General features: G+C 43.4%; 1 protein-coding gene across 2 annotated transcripts in view; it reads left to right on the top strand.

Moving 5' to 3' along the window:
• The window catches only part of hipk2 (homeodomain interacting protein kinase 2), a 68,332-nt gene that overhangs the window by 8,019 nt on the left and 40,431 nt on the right, over nt 1-19,882 (top strand). For both annotated transcript variants that reach the window (XM_085461254.1, XM_085461253.1), the window contains exon 2: nt 7,127-8,306. In XM_085461254.1, coding sequence (XP_085317380.1) covers nt 7,127-8,306 — 1,180 coding nt within the window. The remainder of the gene's footprint in view (nt 1-7,126; nt 8,307-19,882) is intronic.

Below are 19,882 nucleotides of genomic sequence, written 5' to 3'. Positions count from 1 at the left end.
TGCACGCCAATTCAAATATGTGTTTCCTATGCACGTTGTTAAACTGATGGTCAGAATAGTCATTTCCTGTCTGGGTTTGGCTGCTATTTGAGACTCTGAGGACACTGTAAATATAACCAGCTAAAGCCATGATTTTCACACTGAATCAGACGCAGTGGGCTGACTTGGCTAGCGATATTTATTACCTCAGCTCTGTGGCCAGAAGGACTCAACCAGCCATGTTTACGACACACTGTCAGTTGGATTAAGGACACATATGCCTTGCTAAATTGGTATGAGAGCACATGTCTGCGTGTGCGCTATAATCTTTTAAAAGCTGTTTGAATATATCGAGCGCTGGGCCTCACTTTGTCAAAGAACTGACAGACAGAATAAGAGAAACGACACCAGGAATAATGTTTTGAAAAGAAGATGAAGAGAGATTAAGAGATTAAAACACTTTATTAAGCATGCATATTGATGAGTCACCTGCTGTATGAGGCACAAGTACATGTTGAGGCATCTTAAAGGCATGTAGCCAAAATTAGTCTGATCTGTAGCCTTAATAGGCCCTGAGCACCAGATTCACACACACCCCTGAAATATCACACAATCTCGTTGCCGGGGGAAGCATGTGCACCATCTCCAGCCTCTCTGTGATAGGAAGGTAATACCAGGAACAGGATCCATCTACATGTAGGGGTTATAAAGAGCACTGATTTGTGATAGACGAAATTGCCCGTTTCTTCCTGTGTCTACTGTATTTGAAGCAGTAAAAAGTGGGATTCACGTGCCACCATCATCACTTATCGTTATGAGACAAAGTGGCTCTTCTTTATTTTCCTTTTACTTGATGAGAAATAAGGTGTCAGATATCCAGATTTCTTTTTTAAGCCATACAAGCCATCCGTTTGCAAGTTTGAATACAGCTGTGTTTTGGAAATACGGGAAGTGATGGCTCTGCCTTTGCCTGATTGGTCCCCAGGTGCATGTTCAGGTTCAACTGGTTCCTCCTTTAGTGGGGTTCACCGCTGGGTTTTCAATGTGTGCAACAAATTAATTCCCCTGAGTGTGTGTGCAAGTGTATTTTGGGGTGGTGTTTTCATGACACTTGTTGCTGCTTAGCTAAGATGCCTTTAGCAGAAATCCACAGAGCGACCAGTTAATCGTAAAGTTACACAAATGTCCTAAACATATACGAAACCAGTGTGCGGTAGCCTGTTCCATGGGACAGGGCAGGGAGGACCATCGTTTCAAAAATATCTTTCTATTATACTCTTAGTTCCTTTGTTTTACCAACAGCAAATAGTATTTACTGTACAATATAAAAAAGAGTAAACACTTTGGTTGTTATGGTTATGGCTCAGATGAACTTATAAGAATTCCTGCTCAAAATATATCTTGCGTCAAGAGCATTTAAAACAATTAAAAAAGAAGAAATCTGTTATTATAATTCGAGGCTTTAGAAATGAAATCGAGATTTGCATCTGTGAATTGTTGCTTTAGTCTTTTGTGCTACGAGCATTACTTTGAATAATGACTAAAATGTTGATTTGCACTCAACAGGAACCTGGCTTTGAGCATTTTTGCATACGGACATGTGCGTCGCACCATCATTTAACTACATTTTGCGTTTACATATCTTCTGTCTGCTTAAATTAAGTGGCAACCTTTTAAAAGGGCAGGTTGAGGTGCGCTGCAAGACCGGCAAAAAGGCCGCCATTCACTTTCACAACAAAGAGCTCCTGGATACCAGAGCAGTTTGCAGAAAATAATCCATAGTGCTCTGGCTGCTCTCAAATCAATTTGCCATTGTACAGTGCTTTCTCCCACATTACACTCATCTGTATGTCCTCCCCCATTGTTTGCTATGTTTGGTTACTGGTTTGGCCTGTAGTTCTCGTATGTTGATCTCATTATATTACATTGTGTCATTGTGAAGCCTAATCACATAAGAGGAAGTACGGTTTAGCGGGTTGTTTCTTACTGTGTTTAAATGATAAGCATTGTGGAGAGCGGCTGCTTATCGTGCGCTCGGCTCTGCGTGGCCCTGCCTGCGCTGTGTTGGAGCTGTAGTCAAAGCAGCACAGCTTGAGGCATACAGTGGATGTCACTGGCAGTGTAGTCAAGCCTTGTGTTAACAGGTGCCATTGGTTCACGGTTGGGTAAATTTTTAGCTCCCCTCCCTGCACCAAACTCTTTCTTTCTTTCTTTTGGTGCGAAGGAAGTTTAGTGCACACATTCGTGATTCGATTAATAAGCACAAGCAAACCCACTCTGTCACCCTCCTCTTCCTCCCACTCGTGCTTCTCCTCCTCATCTCCTCTTCCTCTCCTCCACCCTGTTCAGCAGCTGGTTAGGCTGACCTAGCAGTATAAATGTTTTTTCTCGCACCAGCCGTTTTATGACCACATTTACAACATGGATAACTGCTTCCTTATCTGCCCACAGTTGTCCTGGGGTAGTAGGTTTTTGACTTTTACAACAAAAGTGTTAACATTTGAACTTCGAATACTCAAAGTGTCGTAGCTTAGGTAGGCGCTAAGAAAGGTAATAAATTCAGATTGTTGTTTTTCATCAGCTGCTTTGAAATATGTGGAGCCATATGCACTCCTTTGTATCTGTGCTCCTGCACGCACTCACGTGTGGACACATGTGTGTGTTCATGTTTATGTATCTACGCATGTGCATTTTAACAAGCGCTGAGTGAACATGTTATCTCGCAGCTAACACAACATGTTGTATCTTTGGCTGTTTGCTTCCAGGAAGGGGAGAGTTGAGGGAGTGTCACATTTACAGCTGGCATGTTGTTGATTTTCAGTTTAAAAAGTGCTGTGTTTATCTGTGAAACAGTATTCATATTTGCCTTTCGGTCTGCCCATATGCTAGATTGTACTCTTTTGTGTGTTTGTAAGAGAGTGAAAAGACGTGATGAGGCGCTTCCAACTGGTCAAATATTGTAGTCAGAAAGAGCGCAAAGCCTGATGGAGCAGCAGCCTGCATGACAGCAACTCCCCACAAGCTTTTCTGATGCATTATTCTATAAATAAGCAGAGATGAGAGAGCTAAAAAAGCAGACAGGATGGTCAATAGTGGCCTCGAGAGAGAGAGAGAGAGAGAGAGGGGGGAAAACAGAAAGGGAGAGAGACCATGCAGAGTCAAGCTCCAGCTCTCCCACAGAGGACAGAACTCAGGCAGGAGGCAGGAACACAGGCTAAAAACCTCTGCATGGACACGATTTTCCTCTGCAGTGGCGTGTTCACTGTTGCATTTGGCCACAAAGTCACTGGAGCTACAGCAGGTTTTTCAATTTGTTGGACAGGTCCATTTTTGTAAATAGTATAGACACAGTATAGAGTCTTTGACAAGAGCAGCTCTTCTGGGCACCAGAATAACACTGAATGTTTTATTTTGTCTTCTATCTAAAAAATGGTATGAGGAGGAGCACAATCATGCAAACACGCAGCTAAGAATGAGATAATGCTTTGTCTAGACGGGCAGAAGTCACTTCTTTAGACAGCGACTTGGCCTACCACCCAACACCCTCCAGTCCGCAGACAAAGAGATGTCCAGTAAAGCAACAGGGTCACCAGAGTGTCTCTTTTGGTGTCAGTAGCCATTAGGCCTCAGGAAGTAGTCCAAATATAACCAGGCCAGGAGACATCAACCAGACAGACCTGACTCCTGTTTCTGTCTCCCAGGTGATTGTTGGTGTCCTGGTACTGTGTCTCGCTCTGCTCGGTCCTTTGGGTACAGAGAGAGCACGGAACAGGAACTCTAGTGAATGATAAATATTTAAATTTCTTAGAATTATTTTTCATTCGTTTTTCCTGCAAACTGCAAAAAGATTACATTTACATTACATTAAGCCATTTTAAATGAGGATTTCTATAAAAGCATAGATATTTGAGAATAACCATGGGTGAGCTGAGCAGTAATCGAGTTTTATAAGACTGTTCGTAATTACAAAAGACTATTTGGTTGGTTTGTTGGTGTTTAACTCTGCCAAGTTGTCAAAAGAGTATAAATGACAGGTTTAATAAAAGGCAGCAAACAGAAGCAGGTCACAGGCTAGAATGTGAGGGCCACTCATGGCCCCAGCTCTCCACGCTCTATTCTTCTCCCCTCCCTTTCAGTCCATCTCTCACCCTCACATGGCATGCAGAACGACCCTGATACTCCCAAAAAGAAGATTAACAAACCCCTGACAGAGAAGTAATCTCTGTGAAAACATTGACTATTACCATTTCAACATGCTGCCTCTAAACAAGGGAAAATGCCTCTGTGGTATGCTTAATTGCAGTGTGCGGGACACACAGAGCTCCTTTAGGTATGTTAAATGGACAGCCTTGGCTACTGAAGGCATTCCAGCATTGTAAATGTACAACAATGGACCTTTGCTGTTCTTTGCTTGGCACAGAGTTCACAAATTTAGCTAAAGTTCAAGAGGACCATTTGAAGGGAAAGTCTTTTGACAGAGGCTGTTCAGATTCTGAATCATAAATACTTTTAAACTTCATTCAAGGTGAAGACTGATTCATGAGGACTGGTGCTGCCTTGGAAATGAAGTATAATTGGTCACATTGTTTCCTGCGTATGTTGTCATGAGATAACATTCCAGCCATTTGACCTTTTATGTTTAGTTCATTTAATTACTTATCTGTTTTCTGCACAAGGCTCTTAAACTGTTGTTACTTTTAGCTTTAGCTGTGCCGAATATCTCGACAGACAAAGCTGAATTTCAAGAGTTTCCTGTACATTTCTAAAGATTTTTGTTGGCTATTTTTCAGAGCCCTTCCCCAATTTAGACAAACAGGCTTGGCCTTCAGTTCGTTGCACTGTGTCGACAATGTTAACTGAACTCTTTGACCACAGGGTTCAAACTGACAGGGAGTCAATGAGTGACTAAGATCACGGTTCAGGAAGAATTCGTGTGATACGAATGCAAGAGCAGCAAGCCCAATCTGGCCTTGTAAAACCTTGAACTATCCACAATCACGCTGGCAGATATGTAATGTTGGAATTTTCCATACGAGAAACAGGCTGGCTCTGTGCCCGTCCATCCATCTCTGTGCTCATCAGTCTGTGCCTGTGATTATCCTCTCAGGCTCTCAGTCACACACTGTTGACACTGCTCTGTGACGCAATGCATCATTCAAATTATTTTTAGCGTAAAGTCCAGACACAGGAATTGGTAATCCAAGGAGTGACATCTGGCCTTCAGGGCTTATGTGATTAGCAGAGAGCCTTGCCCCTAATAGCCAAGCGGACGTTCTTCATTACCTGCGAGTCTGGACCTGAACTTACCAGGTGTGACCACTTAAACTACAAAAAAACTCTACACATTAATGATTTTTCAGACAACATATGTGCTGATAACATGGCTAAGCCTCTAAATAACTGCTACACGGAGGTGCTATCTGCTACTGTGCAACACTTGCCAAGCTTACAGCGAGCACTGTAATGTGCACTCTGCCTTCAATCCTGCCGCATTAGGGCTAAGACCAGATGAACAAAGAGATAAATAGTACGTCCAAGCAAGGGCAGAGGAGAACCTAAAAAAACCCAAAAAACCCCACAAAAGCAGGAGGAAGAGAGGTCATGAGAGTTAAAATAAACAAATGAAGCAAAGTATAGTGGAGGGCTGCCAGCATCCTACTGAATTAATCATCATCATCACTGAAAGGAGCTAATAATGACAAAGTGACCAGTCATGTCCTCTCCTCAATGCTTTCTGTCCACACAACATAGTCCACAATTATAGAAGTCATCCCGTTTCGGGGGGAGTGTGGTCCTTTAATTATCTTTGAACACAGCAAAACTTTCCAGCTTCCAAGATGTCTATTAAACACACAAAGCAGCAATTTTTCCAGCAGTAAACAACGTTTAAGGGTTGCTAGTGTTGTGTGCATGTTGTGGCGGTAATAATCTTGGAATCGTGCATCAGTTGATCAGCAGTGGCCTAATTGTGCATGCGCGCGCGCGTGTGTGTGTGTGTGTGTGTGGGCGTTGGCAAGGCCAGGTGGAAGCTCTTAGTTTGTTAGCAGTAAACTAATTTTGGGTTTACTGGAAACTATTTAAACATATCATTAGTACAAGTCTCATATAATCTTGTGCTGTAATAATCATTTTGATGCTACAAACAAGCCTGTTTGCAAAAAGAGATAAAGAAAGGAACTATTTTTGGGCAGTTGTTTGCTTGGAGAAGCTTTTGCTTATTCTGAGGCAGCTTGTTCCCAGGAGTTCAGAGCACAGCCTCGCTGCAGTTTTGCTTTTGTTTTGTTGTCTTCAGGATCTGTGGTTGAGAGGGAGTTGAGTCCCTCTCGCTCCTGTTTTCATAGTTACTTGAGCAAAATTTCTTCCACTACCTTCCCCAAAGTGAGTAATTGTGTACCAGTAAGTGGCAGGGCTGGGCTGAGTGGTGGGGAAGGAAATTGCAATCATTCACTTACACTTATTGCGCTCCTACTTTTATATATGATTTCATACGGCTCCTCTGTCTCTGTGGAGTGTCCGATGAAAAGGGTATTCTTTTACTATTCACTGAGCCTATTTACTTTGCCGCAGATGGGAACAGTGGGGAAATGGCATTTCCTTTGCATGAACCAGTGGTTTGCATAAGCACTGCTCAGTCTAAATCTTCTTATCTTTTGGCTAAACCTTTTGGCATTTTTATGTTATATAACAAATATATTTAAAAGAAACCCTCCATTACTGCGCATTGCATTCAAAAACAATTTGGCTTCAGATTTAATGATCTAGGCTCGGATGTTTTACTACCAAGTGTTAGATAACAGCACTTCTGAGAAACAACTTGATGCCGAAGCGACAAATGCTTGATGACATTTTAATGGTTAATAAGTCTTTTCATCAGTGGGTTTAAATCTGTGGATCCATTTATTATAATGGATGATTATTTTATAAGCGTTCATTTACCGTGATGTTGAAAAGTGCAGTGGGTTTGCATGACGATGTATCAGCATATATGTATGCTTGGTGTTTTAATGACCTGCTCTGACCCAAGCTATCTTTATTTAAAGCTTCTTGCTACCACTCGTGTTGCAGGCACTCTCATATTCCTAACCTCTCACTTTCATCCCCCTCCTGTCTTTCTTGCTCCTCCCCCTCCGTTCCTCTCTTGTCACAGGTATGGCCTCGCAAGTGCAAGTGTTCTCCCCTCACACTCTCCAGTCAAGTGCCTTCTTTAGCGTGAAGAAACTGAAGGTGGAGCAAAGTTGTAACTGGGATATGACAGGGTACGGCACACACAGCAAAGCCTACAGCCACAACAGCAGCAAGAACGTGTCGGCCACCAGCGGCCCCCTAGGCATCAACAGCTCCCTGCAGGTCGCCAGCTCCACCCTGCCCTACGAGCAGGCTCTCGTCTTCCCAGCCACCGCGGGCCACATTGTGGTCGCCTCAGCCAGCAGCACTTCGGGGGCCGTGGGGTCTCTGCTGGGTGGCGGGGGTGGAGGCAGCAGCAGCAACAGTAGCGGTAGTGGAAGTGGCGGAGGTGGCAGTGGTGTGGGTGGTGGGGTTGGTGTTCACAACCTGACGCGCCGCAGCACAGTCAGTCTCCTAGACACCTATCAGCGATGTGGGCTTAAACGCAAGAGCGAAGAGCTTGACAACAACAGCAGCGTGCAGATCATTGAGGAGCACGGCCCACCGATGATCCAGAACGGAGCAGCCAGCGGAGCCACGGTGGCTACGGTGGCCACAGCCACCTCCACAGCAACATCCAAGAACAGCGGCTCCAACAACGAGGGAGACTACCAGCTGGTGCAGCATGAGGTGCTCTGCTCCATGACCAACACCTACGAAGTCTTGGAGTTCTTGGGACGAGGAACCTTCGGGCAGGTGGTCAAATGCTGGAAGAGGGGCACAAACGAGATAGTGGCAATCAAGATCTTAAAAAACCACCCATCGTATGCACGGCAGGGTCAGATCGAGGTCAGCATCCTGGCACGTCTCAGCACGGAGAGCGCAGATGACTACAACTTTGTGAGGGCCTACGAGTGCTTCCAGCACAAGAACCACACGTGCCTGGTATTTGAGATGTTGGAGCAGAACCTGTACGACTTCCTCAAGCAGAACAAGTTCAGCCCTCTGCCTCTCAAATACATCAGACCGGTGCTGCAGCAAGTGGCCACAGCGCTAATGAAACTGAAGAGCCTAGGACTGATACATGCTGATTTGAAGCCAGAGAACATCATGCTGGTGGACCCATCTCGACAGCCCTACAGGGTCAAAGTCATCGACTTTGGCTCAGCCAGCCATGTGTCCAAAGCGGTCTGCTCCACTTATCTACAGTCCAGATACTACAGGTAAGAGATCGGGCTAGTTAGCTATTATATGTATGACTGCAGATACAACGTGCTTCTTTCTGTTTGTTCAAGATTGTTCTTTATTGGGCCAAACATCCAAATCTGTTGTTACCCTCTGAGTTTCCCCTGAAGATTTCTCTTTGTACCATTATTTTTCTTGTACTTATTTACCCCCCTAGTTAAATTTCTCCGACAGAAGGCAGGGTAATAAAACTCAAAGGCTTACTGAGAAGAAAAAACAAAAATCAAAAAAGAGTCGGGGCAGGACAAAACAACACCAACCATGCTTTAGTGTTACTTTGATGAATAGAGAAGACCTGCTGAGACTCTAGTAAAGACATAAGAAACCACAGAGCATATCTAAAGCCATTTCACTGTTTGGTGCCATTGAGAATTTCGTGGTTTTCCTTTTTTTGTTTTGTTTGTTTGTTTGTTTGTTTTTCACAGAGAGAATTTGAAAGACGGACCACAATCATGTGAGGTAGCAATCTATCCCCAAGTTTCAATTCACCCTTCTACTGCCCAGACCCTTACCCCCCCATCACCGTAGCTGGCTTCCATTTCCCCCAGGATAGAGACGAGGGTCAGCTGGAGTTCTCCTGTAATATGTGCTTGTAATCCACACCAGTGGGCCCTGCATTAGAACCAGATGACTCTCTCTGGGCAGCATTTCTTTCTTCTCTCAGTACTTTTGAAAAAATCATTTTTACCCATAGTAAATAGTGTGATTGGGTTTTAGCAGAGCCTGAAGTGTGCGTGGAGTCAAATCGTCTTCTTGTCTGTACATAGAGGAGCTTTGTTTAGGCCTCAGGAAGACGAACAGGTGTGTGTGTCAGCTACGGTACCACGCAGACCCACACAGAGATCTCACACACAGGTGGTAGCTTTACAACTGTGCATAGTGCAGATTCTGTTGGGAGAAGTTTGTGGTCTCCACTGAGTGGATTCTGTTGATAGAAGAGCTTGCTTTTGTTATCTTTACAGTTTATCGCTGGGTTTTTAAATGTGTTACAGAGAAGATCATTGTTTCCTGTTGAAAGATGGCAAAGGTTACAACAGAGCAAATGAACAGACATGGGATTCAGACTTTGTGTATCTACAGCATTAAATCATTTTGGCACATTTGACAAGTCTATTATTTTAAATGACCGATAGTTTTTGTTGTTATTCTTTCTGCTTAACTGACTTTTAAAGCAGCATATATTACATTAAGATCCCTACGTGGGAATTGTGTTGCTCATGTCAGCAAGGGAGTGCTGCTATATCGGTTTAAGTAGCTCATCCTGAAGTAAACACCGCTGTTAGCCTGTTGTTGCTCCTTGCTGTAGGTCAACAAGGAGGTTATAAAATGCTCCTGTTTGTTTTCTTGGGTGTAAAGAGTGCAGGTGAGTGAAGAGATCATCCCTTCGTGCACTCTTAGCAGCAGAAAAGGGGAAAGAAAGTCTCATGTTGATCAGAGAATCCGTCAAACGCCTTGAGCGGGTACTTGGTGACCCTGGTGTAAAGCTCTGGGAGGGAATAAGGTGTCACAGGGATCTCTGTACTTCGTAATGACTGTTTTAATAATACGTGTGCTTTACCAGAACTGATTGTGTGAAATCAGGCAAGCCTTTCCGTCTAATTCAAAAAATGAGCTCATGGGAAATGAACACTAGGGGTGTTTTAACATTGTATGCATTTTGGACCACAAACAAACTTTGGCTGCGGGTAGAGTTCAGAGTGAGTTCAAAAGCTCAGTGGCGAACATCAAACCATCTTTGATGAGGAGATAGCAAGGCCGTTTCTGTTGCCTGCACCTTTAAAGGGTGGAGATTACACACAGGTGTGCTTGCACGGCTCCAGAAAGCTGGCTCAGTATCACACAATAGTAACCGCATCCCTGTGTTGTATTCTTTGATTTCAATAAAACGTGTATTTGTTTTTCTTATTTGTCTCATTTTCATTCTTTGTATATGAATAAGACTGTAAAACATTCTTAAGCCCCGTTCGGACATTACAGACTTCCAAACTCGCTGATATCAGAATCAGAATCAGAATCAGAATACTTTATTGATCCCTGGGGGAAATTATTTAACTGCTTCCGTCTGCTAATTTCATAAACCTCACATGCAGCTGTTTGTGTTTTGGACGTCACCGATATTGTTTGCTGTTGACGTTACATGTGCTTTAACAGCCTTGCAATGAGTTATGGATTTTCCACAAGGTTGAGTTATGCAAATAAAATACCAGTATTCAAAGTAAACAAGAACAGCTCTCAGGGTTCCTAGAGTTTCAACTGCATTTGCTTCAGTGCTTAGCAAATACAGGGTCATGTCACCAAGCTCATCTATCCTCTTTAAAGAGGCCCATCTGCAGGACTCCTATACTTTTACGATTATGTATATTATGAAACAGCACAGTCTTTCTGTCCTTTTCTTAAGGATTCTGTGGTCTTTTCGTCTTGATTACATCACTGCGTGACCTATTGCTGGTTATCCTAATTTCTTCTTCTTCTTCCTCCTCTCCCCTGTTTCCTGTAGCTAATGATGTAACAGGTAATCTGGCTAGTCAAGCTTACCCTGTGTCAGATAAAGGGATTATTGTGTTGTCCCAGCTGGGCATTTTTGCCCTGTTTATCTCTTCGGATTAAGGCCATGAGATGGGTGGAATGCAGCAAGACATTATTAAAGTTTATGTAAAGTTTCCTGAGGCAGTTCAGCTGCTAGCAGCAGACCTCGTGATGACTGCTGGTAGAGAAAGGGAGGTGCGCACAGGGGCAGGGATTGGTGGAGACACAAGTTCTTATCCTGCTTGATCTCCATCGCAGACTCACATCCGATGACTTTGCCATTGTTTAGGAATGCAGATAAACTCAAGTGTGACTATGTAACAGAACTCGCACGTAGACTAGAAACTAAAAATATTTTCTTTTACCAACAGATTCTGCAAGAACTGAAGCTGCTATTTGGCTTCATATTTGTAATATTTTAAGATCAAATCATGCAAATAATAGCCGTGTTTTACATTTCTAGATTTTCTTTATACATACGTTTTGGTATATGACTTAAAACCTGCTAAAAAATCACTTATTCCATCAGTTTTACAGTAAAAATAAATAGAAATTTGAATGCTGTACGTTCTATGCTGTTAGTTCAGATAGTGCTCCAAATATTTGGTAGAAAGTAGTTCCAAAGACCACTTTTCATAGTCTAATGCTCCTCAAACAGAATTGTGCACGTGGTTGGAAGGTGCAAACCCACAGAGATCATTTGAAAACCTGAGTAAGTAAAACCCAAAGCATCTGTTTTCATACATGTACCACAACAATTAACAAATTGATATGTGTCTGAGACTTGGTTACATTTCATGTGACTTCTCTCCGTAGATTGTTTAGACATACTGAACACTTAGAGGAGCATGCAGTGAGCGGTTAGGTGGGTGGAGGCGAGAAATCTTTCTCCAGCTTCCTTTTCATTTCTTTCCTTTTTCATCCTTATGCTCATTTTTGCATTTAACAAAATAGTGTAACACTTGAATGCATTCACAGACACACACACACACACACAAAGGCTCTCTCTCTACACAGTGGATGTGTTACACCGATTTGTTCAAGTGCCACAAGACAGGGGTGCAGAGACGGAGACCGAGTCATTTCCTCTAGTAATTAAAAATCTTAATATTAACAACCCAGAAGCCCGAAGCTGCATTGCACACGCTGCACGCATGTCAGAACCTCCCAGCTTGCACCTGTTATTTAAATTGAACACATTATAGAAGTCATACTTACACATGACAAATGAACACCATAGACTAAGGATCAGAGACTTAATATACAGTGCAGAGGTACAGAGGCCTGAGGAGTTAGCTTATTAGACACTGTGAGTGAAAGGAAAGTGAGTTAAGAGTGTCTGAGAAAGAGGAATGGGCTTGTTGATGCGACCAGTGATCTGAAGTGGCCAGGGTCTGTGTACTCTCAGTGTTATCAGTTTGAGGCTAAAGGCTTCTGGCAGAAGAGATCTTAATGCTTCCCAAATGGAAACTTGACTATTAATATTATGTAACTCTCTGTGTTTTCTGTATTCATGTTGGCAGTAAAGCTAGGTACGGCTAATTCGTAGTATCCACGACTCCACCGTGTTTACGTCTTGATGTTAATAACTCATTAAATATAGATCCGTCTCCATCACGGGTGGTGCAGTCTCTGCTGAGTTTAAGATGAGTCTCTGCTCCACCTGTCTGTCTATCTCTCTATCTGTTTTTAGCGTCACACAATCAGACAGACAGGACAGGCGTTCCAGCACATTTACCCTGCCTCCGTGCGAAACATCAAGGGGTGTTTTAATGAATGAGGTTGCTATTAGTTACTGTTCTATGAAGCGTGTGTTAAAGTGTACGTGTGTATGTGCCAGGGAGGGAGAGAAAACTAGGTAAATGGCAGGATCGGGTTGCTACGGAGGAAAAGACACATTGGAAAAAGGGGGAAAGGCACATTAGCTTAGTAGTGGCGTTGCTGTTTGTAGCGCTGGTGTTGCTTATGGGAAGATTGTAAGAAAGTCAAAGTAAGGTAGAAGAGGGTTGAGGGATGGAGGAAGGTGGAGGGCCAGGTTGCAGAGGGCTGTTGTTTTGCATTCCTTGCCAATGCCTGGAACAGTGCACGCTTACCCCAAGCAGTGGCAGATTATTACTAATGCAAATGACTTTCATTAGCTTCAGCCTGACTGAGTGGCTGTTGAACACCGGTACTTCTTTTTGCTGACTTTCGAGTTGATGTATTTTTAGCTTCATGTGTGGAGCTTGTGACCAGTAAGGGCCAAGGCCAACCTTTTGTTGTTGACTGTGAATGCTGAAGTCATTAGTTATTATCAGGACTACTGGCCTGTGTATTCACCATGGTGCTTTTTATGACAGTCATAACACCTTAGTATGCATGACAGAATCCTAATAACCTGCTTCTCATTTATAATTTGCCTCTGGGCAGCTCTTCCATGTGTCTCCACAGAGCAGTCAGGAAGCAGGAGACATGTAGCAGCTAAGCTAATTAACTACCAGTAGTCAAGCATATGGATTGGAACATATACAGCAGTCTGAAACTGACAGTCAGCCTTGCAAATAATACATGGGAAATATTTAACTGTTGAAGAGGCATTTGATGATGGATGTGTGTGTGTGTGTGTGTGTGTGTGTGTGTGTGTGTGTGTGTGTGTGTGTGTGTGTGTGTGTGTGTGTGTGTGTGTGTGAACACACCTAGTGTGGGACCGAGTGTTTCTATGATAAGACGGTGCTCTCTAAGTTTCTCCACATCGTTTTATCCTGGCTTCTTGTCTTTGTTCTCCCTCACAGTTCAATTTCCATACATTTCCCAGGATATTAAGCTGACGGAAATTAAGCTGCCTTGATAAAACACAGCAAGCCGCCCACTCAGACTCACTAAGGCTGCAATCTTGCTGCTCTATATTGATTGGCTTATTTGAAACACAGGATTTTTCCTCAACAAAGCTTTTGGGCTGTTTAGCAAATGATGGCACCGCACAAGTGGCAACTTATTCAACCTTACATGTGTGCGTAGCGTTGCTGTTAAAATTATGAAGTGGGGGCCCATTAAAATCGCCGGGCTTGTATGATTTTGTCTGCCGAACAATAGATTTTTCTTCTCATTTGAGCCTGAAAATCATTAACAGGACAGGTGAAATTTCTCACAGCAGCAGTCCTATAGTAGTTTTCCTCTTTGCCACAGATTTGTCTGCCTTTTTTTTAATTTCCCCGATTCAAGCACCAGCGGGTTGGCAGGGTGATAGCTGCCATCAGCGTCTGACTGGCACAGGTGCCCCCGGGTCTAAATAAATCATGAGGCCTCCTGCTGATCCCCTCCCTCCGCCATTCCTGTATGCCCACTATCCCTCCACAGGGAACTCCAGTAAGGGAGCAGCCCCCACCACCGCATGGTGTCTTGGCTCCTTCCCACTCTCCTTCCCTTTCTCTTCTCTGCCACCCCCCCTTGCCTTCCTCTCCTTCACCCCCACCCCCCTCGCCTCTTCCATCCACTTGCATGAATATTTAAAAGCTAACACCACGATGGAAAATATGCAGCAAGGGCAGTGAGACTTGTCAAAGAGAGGAAAAAAAGCGAAATGTTCATTTTGGGACCTTGAATTTCCTAATTTAAGGCAGGCCATGTGATGAAATTCAAAGTGGTCTAATTACAGAGTGTTGTGAAGAGAGTCGAAAAGGGAGAATTTCAACAACACACACTGAGAGAGTGATACAAGCAATAGCTGTCCAGCTGGGGAGAAGACTGGGAGTACTGGGGGGTGGTCAGTGGGGACCAGCAGTTGGCTGTGTGTGTGTGTGGACTGATTGCCCCATGACAGAGAATGCCTGGTGTGCAGAGGCCCATGCAGGCTCCCATAAAGTTTTCTACAGAACAAAACAGACACATTTGTTTTCTCAATTGCAGGAATTCGCTAATGTGCATATATGAGGGTAAATAGTTTGGCTAATTTTCTGGCAGGCAAATGGGCAGAGTTCTACATTACTCGTCGAGCCAGCTGGGGCCCCTGTATGGAGGGAAAATGAGGCTTTGATTAGCCCCACCCCACCATCTCCATATCAGTTTGTATTTAGTATCGTCCCTGGACAAACACAGTAATTTGATTTTCTCGAAACTACCGTTTTAACAAATTTATCTCCTTGCTTTTACGTCCCGCGTCTCCCTCCTGTTTTTACTGGTTTGAAAGAACATGTTCGACCACAGCTCATCTTCATGGTGACAGTTGTCGCTCTATAAAAACGTTGCTCTGTTTCATTGCAGATGGCAGAATTAAACGAGGCTCTGTTCTTACCACACAGGCTATTTTCAGCACCGCTCATAAAGTCATAAAGCAACATGCTATGTGACTTTTAGAGTCTGATTATTAACACTGCACTTTTATCGCTTTTATAACACTCTGAATAACAAGCATTTAGGTTTGATGGGTGACGTGGAAAAGTTTCCCTGCTTTAGTTCTGAATGCATTTAACACAGTGATTGTTAACAGGAATTTTCTATCGTTTATCGGACGTTCAATGCTCGACTCTCAGGAAAACAAAGATTTGATGTAGCCATCTGTTAGCAAACTTTTGGCATAACTGACGTCAGCACTTTAATTCTTTTTTTGACCTTGTGTCACATGTGGATGTCCCCAGGGGTTCCTGAAGGTGAGCCAGAGGAGCTTCTCATAAAAATAGCTTTTTTGGAATATAAAAGCTGCTCTAGATTCTTTTGAAGCTCTATTCTTGTCATAAAATGGGTCTCAAGAAAATCCTATTTCACCCGAGCTTGATAAATAATTTAAAATGACTAATAGCGCCTTGTGACGGGGAATGTATCGCTGTGGTGTATCAGATTGCGGTGGTTTTGGCCTGAGGCGTAATTTGTTTGGAAAAATAATTACTCCTGTATTGGATCCTGGTTAAATATTAAAAGGGTTAGCATTAGGAATGGGGCGGCATCCAAGAGTGTTTTGGTCGACTTCTGAGCAAACCCATTGCTTTCGAGACGTCTTGCAGACAGGCTGAAATGGTGTGAATTTTATTGGTTAATTCAGAGTACTACTTTGCTAAATTTCATAAAGAAGGGCATTGCAAACTAATGAACTTTCTCTGTGTGCTTAGCCACTAAGCTTTGAAGACTAATCCCAGCGTTTTATGAGCGAAGAGCGTCAGATTGTCTGTTGGGTTCAGCTGGTTATTAGGCGCACAAGCTGGGAGGCACCAAAAGAGCATTAAGATGCTATATATCAGCTCACGGAGGAAGCAAAGGAAGTGTTCCAGTGAGGGTGCAGATAAAAAAAGAAACACTATATAAAAAAAAACTGGAAAAAAGGGAAGAAAAAAGACCCAAAAGATCAAGAGAGGAAATTAATCAGTATAAATGTGAACAGTAGCTGCTCAAGCGTACAAGGCAATTTGGCCTGCGCGTTGTGTATGTGAGTGGCTGATTAAACAGAGGATATGTTGTGTGCTGCTATACAGAACATGCTCCATGTTTCTCAAAGCACATAATGGATGTGCAGGATCAACTGATTTACAAAATACTATGAAGCTTTTTGCACGTACAGACACCTACACAGTAAACACGTGCAACGTGACACCAGGTGTGTTCCCAGTGGCGTTCGCTGAGCTGAGACAACACAACATCTCAGTGTGTATTATCAGCGTGAACTGGACGTAACTCACGTCACCCCTTTAAACACAGCAGGGACACCAGGGAAGCAGCAACACCACCACACAGTCTTTCATTACAGCCAGAATCTATATATCATCAAACAGATGGCTTCTCTATAAACAAAGACTGTTGTCCTTGTAACCAGCGTAAGGGAGTTAGAGGCCTTTTCTCCCCTCTGTGATGTTTCTTGGCCTTTTCATATTCACCCTCTTCTCTATCTGCCATCGCTGCCAATCAGCCTTTTGAATACTGTGTAGGTTTTACTTGTGCAGCCAGAGCAGCTCTGACCCATCAAGACGTGGATAGCACCTCTGTGTGTGTGTGTGCGTTGTCTGCAGCAATTTTTTAGTGATTGGCATGTGTCAAACAGGCAACTCCCAAGTTTTTCCAACAAAAAAATTGCACTTTAATGAGATTATCAGGGTTTTACAGTTTTCAAAACCCTGAAAATCTCAGAAGTATCTCCAATGCATGGAGTAGAGTTTCTGTGTATGCTTCCTACACAGAAATCAAAGCTCATTGCACTAGGCAGAGTTGTATTACGCAGATTGGTTGAGATGGAGCCCTCGATCCTGCGCGAGCTGCTTTCAACTCACAAATAAGTGTTATAGTCTGATATGAGTGGCAAATGCCTTTAACTTAAATAATATGTCCTTGAAGCTTTTATGAAGGTATACAAATCAAGCCTACCCCCTTTTGTCCCGCGTTTTTGCTGAAATGAATGAAAAAAACATTTGCATGCATCATTTCTCGAGTTCTAAAAAGAGTCTCTCTGTTGCAGCAGTCGTCATGGCAACCAAGGCTCTTGTTCCAAAAATTGTCCATTTGCCTCTGAATGTCCGACACCTGAACTAGACCACGGATGTTTTGATCTTCCTCCTTGTCCCAACCGCCAGCTGTGTACTTTAGGGACAGGCAGGGCCCTTGAGCCACACTCTCATCTCGCTGCTATTGTTTGCCCAGGTGGGCCAGGACGCCCTATCTTTCTCTCCTTCTCCTGCCTTTTCTATCACGTCCCCTCTCCATCGCTCCCTCACTTCTCTCTGTCTTTGTTCCACAGGGACCTGTGGTCCAACTGAAGCTCTCGGTTACACAAAGAAACCCAAATTGGCTTTCATCTGCAGCCTGTTACCAGCTGTGTACATTGTGCATTTGTGCTCTCTCTCTCTCTGTGCAGAAAAGTATAGATTTTACCCATGACATTGTTATTATTATTGGCGTTGAGTCATAGCTGCCCCTGCAGAAATGCTTGCCTCTCATATAACTCCTTGTGATGTCTTATTAAAGTTTTGGCATGTCTTTGTTAGCGCTTTGCGCCCCCAATTTGGGGTTTTGAAGGAAGTTTAAAATGCAAAAATAATTCTATTTATAATAATTCCTCCATTGTGAGCCGATATAGCTCCTCTCTGCAAATCTGACCCAGTCATATTTCTGCCTCACTTTTAGCGAGGCAGAAATCTCCCTGCAGACCATCTCGTTAATGGATCGACACACAACAAAGGGAAAAGTGATTCAAACAATCACCCAGGATGTATTTTCACTATTTCTATTTTAGAATAACACCAGGCAGCTCTCTTTCACACACTGCTGTACACACATGCACACCACACAGAGTGCACTTCACTAGAGTCGGTACTGACAATACTCATCGCTTTAAGTGTAACAAGACTTTTGCAGGAAAAACCATATAATTGCTCTCTCAGTCGCTGTCGTTGGTATGTCCGAGTGAACAGCCATAGCAGTGATTGAATGCAGAGTAAACAGCGAGCTGTGTTCGAATTGCAGACAGAGGAAACCAGCAATGTCACGTGTCCCTTGTCAGAAAAGGGCCAAGCTCTTGGCATAACACATGTTGGTGCTCGAGGAGCACAAAATGCTCCAAAGTCCCAAACCAGTCCTGTTATTCACAGTGTCACCATGGTGACAATGAGGTTTTGAGTCAGAAACAAAAATGTGTTTTTAGGAGCGCTCATTCCAAAAGTGTGTGTAAAGGAGAAGGAAGGATGGTCCGCTTAGTTTAACCAGCGTTTCTGCCCAGGTCACAGCTGAGAAAACAGAACTTTCACATAGGAAGCGTACCCTTTCCTCCCTTTTCCCATCTTTACCTGTTTTTACAACTTTCTGTCTATCTTCAAACTGCTTTAATCTTCCCCTCTCCCCTCTGGTGTCCTTCTTCTGTCCATCTTGAGCCTCCTCTCTCCATTTCCTTTGTCCCGACCCTCCTCCCTTTTGCAGGTCTGCCTGGCATTTAGATCATGACATCCAGACAGAACGAATCTCAAGAAGGAGAATCTCAGAATCTCAAACCCTTGCAGATGTCCACAAGAGCCGGAAGCTTTAGTTTATGCGCCAGTGCAATATTTATACATGAAGTCTTTGCGTGGACGTGTTTAAAAACACTCAAAAAGCCTGTGAGATGCTTTGAATTTCAAGAATTAAAAAGTGAATATCTGAATGTATAGCATGGTGTGTAGCACACAGAAGTGAGTCTCTTCTATCTTTTTGGCTCAGTAAACAGGTGGTTTAGGGAAAAGGAGGTCAGATACTTTATTTCGCCGTCTTTTGTTCGTGTGTATATGCTAACAGGTGCAAGCTCCCCTGAAATATCTGTACCCACAAGCTTCACAGGCGCCCGTGCTGCTGACGAAGTTCACTCTGCTGCTCTCGAATCAGTCAAAGGCAAGCGTTACCGCAGGAGGAGAGAGTCTAACAGACTCCTTGAGCTCATGTGCACGTCTTTGTGCTCGGCTCTTCTCTTTGAATCGTCAGTGCACACTGCAGCTCAAATCAATCATAACTACAGCAGCTGTTCTAAAGAAATGCCAGCATCAGTTAAAAAGGCCGTCTGTTTGTTTGTCTGTCCTTCTGTCTGCCTGTTTTGTTTGCCTTTTCTTCCGGGAGCAGGGAGAAAAGGAAGAGAATGGATGACTAAGTGCAGTGAATCATAAATGATTTGCGGAGTTTATCAGTGCACGGGAGAGCCTCACAGAACGGCACCAGCTACCTGTCACATTTCTGTTCTTTCTCCTCGTTTTTTTCAAATGTAGAAAAGGTTCTGTTCTCTCTCTCTCTCTGCTTCACAATCTTTACAAAGTCTTGATTTATGAAAAGGAGCCATTTTATGGGGCTAATTGCACAAAGCAGGCTGCCGGAGCACCTGACAACAAGTAATAACAGTCCTGGAATATATAAAACCGAAGAAGGACTGACTCTGAATCAAGGCAAATTTTTGGGTATGAATGTTGAGTAGATGGTAACGTGGATTCTGCTCTCAGCTTGTGAGTCTAGCTGGTTTATTTCACAGCACATGGGGTCTACAGGGTAGAACAATACACAATGAGTTATAGATTATTTCTGCTCAAAACATAGGAAGGGAACCGTGTTTGCTGGACAG

The sequence above is a fragment of the Copadichromis virginalis genome, linkage group LG7 (assembly GCF_057382275.1).
Source record: "Copadichromis virginalis isolate Kocher_CV1m ecotype Utaka linkage group LG7, C_Virginalis_male_GT1.1, whole genome shotgun sequence".
In the NCBI taxonomy this organism is placed as follows: Eukaryota; Metazoa; Chordata; class Actinopteri; order Cichliformes; family Cichlidae; genus Copadichromis; species Copadichromis virginalis.
Note: the sequence above shows the minus strand (reverse complement) of the source record. Positions and strands in the feature narration are given on the sequence as shown.